General features: G+C 45.9%; 2 protein-coding genes across 15 annotated transcripts in view; one reads left to right on the plus strand and one right to left on the minus strand.

Moving 5' to 3' along the window:
- Osbp (oxysterol binding protein) overlaps positions 1-7500 on the plus strand; it is a 337878-nt gene that overhangs the window by 293621 nt on the left and 36757 nt on the right. The window lies entirely within an intron of this gene.
- The window catches only part of LOC138865012 (uncharacterized), a 19595-nt gene continuing 12327 nt past the window's right edge, over positions 233-7500 (minus strand). The window contains exons 2-3 of the mRNA XM_070133772.1: positions 1845-7500; positions 233-1529 (exon numbers count right to left, since the gene is read on the minus strand). The exon at positions 1845-7500 is cut by the window's right edge and continues 212 nt beyond it. Of these exons, the coding sequence (XP_069989873.1) occupies positions 1392-1529; positions 1845-7500 (5794 nt within the window). The 3' untranslated portion in view covers positions 233-1391. The remainder of the gene's footprint in view (positions 1530-1844) is intronic.

Below are 7500 nucleotides of genomic sequence, written 5' to 3' on the forward strand. Positions count from 1 at the left end.
TTCCTGGATTACTTTATTTTTTATTTATTTGAAATAGTTGTGATAAGTAAAACATGGGAAATATTTGAATTATGTAGATAAGATTCAGTTTAAATGTTGTTGACCTGTTAGCTTGTTATCACTGATGACTTTCATTTGTCATCAGTTATTTTTGGTTTTATTATTCGTACATTATCATTTGTTTTAGAGTGATTTTTAGAGATAATATACTCTTTAAAAAGAAAGGTGAAGTTGTTTTCTTTAAAACTATCAAACGCCCAGGAAATAAACATAATAACGGAAAAACTATAAGGAAATGGTAGGGTTGAAAAATGAGTGTTATGTTGATATGTTTATTGGCCAAAGAGATATGTACTGCCAGGTGTTGGTTCTGCAGCACATACCAACAAACGGAACAGACATCATTGTGATAAAAAGTTACAAATGAGAATAAATGACACATCTAAGCGTTACATTAATCAGCAGATGTTCTTAAATTTCTGATGAAAGGTAATAATGAAAATGTGTCCCATTTTTCCTCGTACTTTCTGATGTTTTTCATTCTCAATCATGTAACTTTTACCAGCATCATAATTAACTTTTTCTAACAAAAACATTTAAAATGATATCTTATGACAAAACAATTAACAATTTGAACAAAATAGTCAACAAATTCAACTATCTGAGGAATAGGCATGCACATCACTGTTGTACTAATAATATTATACAACATCTGAGATGTTTTCCATTAATATTATGGTAAATAATTATTTGAACAAGAGATATAGAAAAATAAAATATTTTTTCATGTTTGGGTGAACTACATTATAATACATGCTGTTGGAAGAATTATGGGCCAGCCATAACTCAGTCCATACTTTGGTAAAACTATGTACAAGATTGGTTGGAAACACAAAACAAACAAAGGAAGTAGTGAAAAGAATGATAAAACAAAAATAACATACAAAATGAAATAAAGGTAGCAAATGGTATGATAATTCAGAATTAGCGGACAAAATTATAGACCAGAGGTATGGCCAAATGATTGAACCAGTGACCCAGTACTGCTATTCAGTATGGCCTCTTGTTTTGCTGTACTATACACTACTTTAAGAAAGTCTGTTGGGTTTTAGTTTGTTGTTAAGCTGGAAAAATGAGATATTTCATTATGTGTTTCCTTTAAACTATGGATACTTACAATAACTATACTGTTTGGTAACTTTTAAGAGACATAGTTACCTGAGGAAGAAGAAAATTTCAACAAAAAATTAACAGAGAGAGAGAGAGAGAGAGAGGTGACTGAAGCAGTGTATTTCCAGTACATCTTCAGCTATATATATATGCCCTCTGTAAGAAAGAAAGTATATGCATCCAAGAGAATATTTTATAGTTATTTCTAGGGAAATGGATGTTTAGATATCAAGTATTGAAGGATCATTTTTATGTAGTGAGAAGAGAATGTGGCTGTGAGGCGACTCTCCCATTCTGAAGCTTCCCATCAGTGTGTCCCAGGCATCACTGCTCTGGTCTGCTGTTGCTTCAAGCGGGACCTGAAAATAAGAGAAATTGTGATACTATTAAAATAATTTGATATATCATGGCCATGAGTCTTTTTATAACATCTCTCTGTTATTGATGCTTTTGGTGCCTTTCTTTGATATGTAATTAATTGTTAGTAAAATTATGAAAATAGATTAGCATTGGCTAGAATATGACATAAAACATGGAAAGAATTCTGGAAAAAAATCAGTTAAGAAGATAATATCTTGACCATGTTCACATAGCATACATGACAAATATGAGTGAGTCCTTTTCAAGGAAAATATGATTTGCACCTGGAAACAAATTTATTCTACAAATCCCACCTTTGCTGCAGTTCGTGTTACTGAAGCATATTCAGGAGACAGGAATGGTCTTTTGAGTGAGGCTTCCAGGTTGCTTGTTTCCTGTGATGCAGGAACTCGAGGAGGATCCTCAATCACTGGAGAAAGACTTGAAGCTCCTGGAAGAAGGATTTCAATATCTCCCAGACCAGACTCCGGGGTTTGTGGGTTGTAGTTAGTGTCTGCTCGCTCTTGAGCTCCATCCAGGCGGCTGGATTCCCAGTTGTATAGATGGAGCATCTCTGGGTGGTCTTGCAGGAGGACTTCATGAATGGGTTGTCTCCACTCAAATTGGGAAGAGTGGCTGCCACTGTGGTCGTGGTCAATGTCCTTGAAGTTTGAGATCTTTGGAGGGAATGTGGTAGGAACCTTGGTTGGCCTGAGGGGCTTTTTGGTTGTGGTGGTTGTTGTGGTAGTGGTAGTGGTTGGTGAAGAGATGATTGTTGGTGTCCTAAAAAGTGGGCTAATTGGTCTGTTCGAAAGGCGTGTCCTGAAGCTGCTGAACTTGTTAGTTGTGAGTTGAGAGGGGGGTGTTGTGGGGTTGGGGTCTGCATCTGGGCTGAAAGTATCAGAATCATCATCTGGTATGTTAGTAGTTGTTATTGGTAAAGGAGTAGTTGTAGCAGCATTTGCGACCCTGGACGTTGTTCTTGTTCTGTTTGCCCTCTTGCGGGTCATGAAGTTCCGAAGTCTTGTTATTGAATTGTACCTCTGAGGTTTTTCTGTCTCAGGACTCTCTGTTGTAACTGCAGTCATGGTTGTGTGCTCTGTTGTGGTGTCCATATACTGAGCTGTTGTGGTCTCTTCATCTGCAGCTGTAGTGGATGGGTACTCTGTTGTCGTACTTTCAGTTGTTTCAGGGGTACTCACATTCTCCCCCCCGTACTCTTCATCTTGTGCCTCTCCTGCCTTATCCTCAGGTCTTCTCCTGTTAAAGTTTATCATGGGGCGCCTTCTGAACATCATTGTTGTCATCTCTGGCTGACCAGGAGTTGGAGTGGGAGTAGGTGGGTCTCTTACAGTGTCCACAGAAGCAGGGGATGGAACAACAAAAGATTGCTTTTGCTTGTAGTTGAAGAATGGAGTAGAGGATGATAATATTGTTGGAGATGGCTGTGTCTTCATAATCAGGGCTGGCTGGGGTGTTGGTCTGTTGATGTGGAAGAACTTTCTTGGGGGTGGATTGTAATGAACTTTTGACTGATTGTGGGTGATTAAGTGTGACTCTTCTCCCTCGTTCTCCAAAGGACGCTCCCTACTAAAATTATCGGACTGCAGCTGCGGAGGCTTGTTTATAGTGCGCTGGTTCCATCTGCCAGGCATTAGCCGTTCTGGTCTGTTCCGGGCGCTTATCAAGGAAGGTGGCTCAGGTCTTGTTAATGGCATTCTCTCTGTTGTGGTTGGAATCTTGTCCATTTGCTTGGTAGATCCTGTGTAGTAGAAGGTTGATGGGACATGTTTCCTGGTGTTGATGGTTTGTTCAGTGGGAGAGGAATTTGGTATAGGTGTTGTAAACATTGTGAAATGCTTGAGAGTAGGGAAAACCTCTCCAGCCTTAGGCATTGGTGTAGCCTCAATGATTGTTACTCTTGAGGAAGCTGCCTGGGGAAGACCTGGTTTAGAAACATGCTCTTCATCCTTTTTCAGAGCAGAACTGGAAGAAACATCAGCTGGCTTTGAAACTCCCCAGCTGGAAGACTCATCAGCTGGCTGTGAAATTCCCCAGCTCATAGGGAAAAAGCTGTTTGTGTTTGACAGACTTGTTCTGTTTGTAGGAGAATTTGATATGGGTCGTGGTTGAGGCTTGTTAGGACGAGGGGCACCTTCCTCTGAGACAGTGGGTGTAGTGGAAGTTGTGGTTGTAGTTAGCTGTTTCTTCTGAAGTGTTGATTTCGTTTCAGCTTGAGTTGTAGTGGTGACTGTTGTTGAAGCATCCTCAAACATATCAGTAGTCACTGATGTTGCCTGTGTTGAAGTTTGGTGGAATTTAGAAAATTTGGGGAATTTTGTAGTGCCTGGAGTTTGAGGTGCATTGGTAAAAGTAGTTGGTTTAAAGGTGATTCTCTTCATCATCAAAGTAGCCGGTGTGCTGGTCTTTGGTGGTTCAACAATCTGAGCCACAGTAACTACTTCTTCAGATGGAGACAGAGCCATATCACTCTCAGGCTTTGTGTTCTCCCTTTCTTCCGCCTCTCTTTGAGCCTTTGTCTTGGCTGGTGAATTGGCTGGGGGAGATGGACGCCTCACTGGCTGAACTACATCATCAAGTGTGAACTTAATCAAAGCAGGTCCCAGATGCTCACTTTTGGGTTCAGGAGCAGAGTCACTTCCTCGGGCTGGGTTTGTCTGGGGGTTGATGACTTTCACATTCGAATCCGGACCAATGGCAGTAGTTTGGATTGTTTTTGCTGGCTTTAGGTTGTTTTTAGTCTGACCAAATCCATTGTTTGTTGTGTGTATAGCTGCTTGCTGGTTATATGTATTGGTAATGGGTCTGTGTGGTTGTGAATGAGTGGGTTTTGTCCCAGGGCTGCTGGTACTTATTGAGTGGATTCCTGAGTTTGACTTGACAAGGGGTGTGGACACAGAATACTGTGTTGGATGTAAAACTTGTACAAAAGTGTTGTGTCTTGTTGGAGGTTTAAGCTTTTGCTCATTTCTGAATATTGGTTTAAGGTGTGGCATGAATTGGAATGTGTTTTCCTTATTTCTTGGTACATGTCTCAAAGGCTGCAAGAAATCTTCATTTAGAGGAGGTTCTTGGAAAGGAGGCGGCTGCATGTCAGGTAAAGGAGAGGGAAAAGATTGAGCACCTGGTTGAGTGTTAGGCCATGCAGATGGAGCTCTGATTTCATTCTTCGTAGAGGCAGCAGGAGTGTTATCAGACTTGGAGAACAATGAGGGAAAACGAGGAAATGGATTGCTGGCTTCCCTGTTGCGGAAAAAGTTTAAGGGATTGAGAAAGTCCATGTTAGGGAGTGAAGGCAGCTCCATGTTCGAGAGCGATGGGAACCCAAATGGCCGAGAGGTCTGGGGTCGTGAGATAACTGGGGGACTTAGAGGAGCAGGTGCATCAGCTTCAGAGGAAGGTGCTGCAGCTGGAGCAGATGTTGCAGGTACGGTGTTTGGCCATCTGACAAAATTAACAGCAGGTCGGGAAGTAGAAGTTGGCTGAGGGTTTTGCCTGAAGTTGTCAGTCTGTTGCTGAAAACCTCCTGTAGGTCTTGAAGGTTCTTGGAAATTTGTGGGTTGGAATTGTGAGTTTTGCTGGAAAGGCTGAAACTGTGGACTAGGTTGGAATATGGTGTTCTGTTGAACTGCTTGAGAGGGCACTTGATTTTGGATGTTGTTGACACTGACAGCAGGTGGTTGAGGTGCTTGCAAGGGCAGACTCTGAGGCCTCTGAGAAACAATAGATGGTGATCGTATTGCCCCGAATGATGGAGGCGGAGCTTGTCCTGGAGCAGGGGGTGGTTGAAGGTTCAGGGTTGAGCTTTGCACAGGTGGCGGCTGGAAAATGGGAGCTGCAGAGCTGGTCAGTTCATTATCCACATCATTTTGTTCTAAGACTACATCTTCCCCTTTAGGTGGTCCAAATCCAGGGAAGTCATTTCCACTTATATCCACTGCTGGCTGACGGGCTTGTTGCTGCAGAGTTTGGCTTTCTGGTTGTGAGTGTTGCTGTTGATGCGTTTCCGGTTGCTGCTGCTGTTGCCTCTCTGGCTGCTGTTCCTGTTGCTGTTGAAGTCTCTCTGGTTGTTGTTGTTGGTGCTGTCTTACTGGTTGCTGTGGTTGTTGCTGCTGCTGGGGCTGGTGCTGTCTTCCTGGTTGTTGATGCTGGCTCACTGGCTGTTGTTGCTGGTGCTGTCTTAATTGTTGTTGTTGCCGCTGCTGCTGACTTGCTGGCTGGTGCTGGTGCTGCTGTTGCTGTTCATGCTGCTGTTGCTGTTGATGCTGCTGTTGCTGTTGATGCTGCTGTTGCTGTTGATGCTGCTGTTGCTGTTGTTGCTGCTGCTGCTGCTGCTGCTGCTGCTTCTGCTGTTGTCGCTGTCGATGGTGGCCAGGTTGCCTTGTAAGGGGGCCTTGTCGAGCAGGACCTCCCATCTGGAATATGTCACGAATAGGTTTCATGAACCTTGTAAGGGGACTTAAGTCCTGTCGTGACTCGGCTTTCCGAAGGGGAACCATCACAGGGAAGACCCTTGAGGAGCGTTCTTGCGGGTCGATGCGATTTGCAGGGAAAGGAACGACCAGCATGGCATCATCATCAGCATTCTCGGGCTCAGCACTGGTAGCATAGTCACGAGACTCTGCCGTGCGCACCACATAAGGGGGGGTGTCCAGAGGCTTCTTTTCGGCAGGTCTGAAGAGAGGAACGGGCGGTACATTTTCCGGCGCCGGCACTATGACATGGACGTTTTTGATGTGCACAGGTCCGTTGTGGCGTGCGTGTGGCACTTCCACAATTGCCAGATGTTGATCGCCGGCTTTAAGCCGTTGACTCACTCCCCCTTGCTCTTCGTCTGTAAAGAAGTTAGATTGGAAATGATTGTCTTCCCTCTGGAGGAGTTCCTGCGCTCTAGGACCGTGCAGCGCCTCCTCGTCATAGGGCAGGTTCAGCCGCTTAAGGTCGTGCTGGACGGCCGCATGAAGCCAGGGCTGCCTGTACTCGATAACCTCCACATCTGGGCCCTTGGGAGTGGAAATCTGTGGGGATCCAGCTGTACTGTTTGCTTCGGTCTCCGGGAGATGGGGAGAGGTCGGCCTCGTCGCGTTGCCTTTCACGACGATTACGGGCAGGGTGTTGCCGTGGATGGGGAGGTCGGCAGCGGCGATCGTCTTCTGTGTAGGTGTTTGCGGGGGCTCCGTAAAGGAATTCTGGAGGCGCGGCAAAGTGTTTTCCGTGGCTTGTGGTTTGGCTTCGAACGATCTGGAAATGTGATCGTTATTGACGTTCGGCCACAGTCTCTTTGAGCGTTCATCTTCTGTAGCGATCTTAGAAAGATAAGTGCTCGGATGTTGCTCACTGGCGCTGCCCTCCATGGCAGGCTGCACGTTAGGCCATGGGAAATATTTCTCGGCTCTTGTTGTTGGTTCGCGGAGATCAGTGGCAGCGTCGACCCGAGGCCACACCATCGTCTGGTGAACAGTCGAAGAAGCTGTTTCCTGCTGCTGATGGTTTGCATCGGGAAGTGTCAGCATTTTTACGTCCGTCGCGTCGCTGTAGAAGGCATCGCGGCCGGTGTTGGGCCACGGCAGAAAGTGGGGCTCTCGCTCTTGTGACCTCTCTTGAGACACGTCCACCTTGGACCACTGGTCAGCCTCGGCGGAAGCGTGGTCGCGGCGCAGGTGGGCGGGCAGGAAGACCTCGAGGGGGTTGAAGCCCGCGGGGGCCAAGATGTCCTCGGCGGAATGGAAGTCGGACTCCTTCCGGATGATGATGCCGGAGTTGTGGGCCTCGACGCTCTCCTCGGCGACGTCTGTGCTTCGGGGTGGCAGCGGCTGCCACGGCGCCTGGAAGGTAGCAGGAGGGACCTGGTTGGTGGAGGCGGAGAGAAGGGGGTCGCTGTAGAAACCTGTGGGAGGCTGTTGCATGCCCACGACTTCCGCCCCGCGCTCGATGGAGTTGGGGGCCAGG

This window comes from Penaeus vannamei, chromosome 2 (assembly GCF_042767895.1).
Source record: "Penaeus vannamei isolate JL-2024 chromosome 2, ASM4276789v1, whole genome shotgun sequence".
In the NCBI taxonomy this organism is placed as follows: Eukaryota; Metazoa; Arthropoda; class Malacostraca; order Decapoda; family Penaeidae; genus Penaeus; species Penaeus vannamei.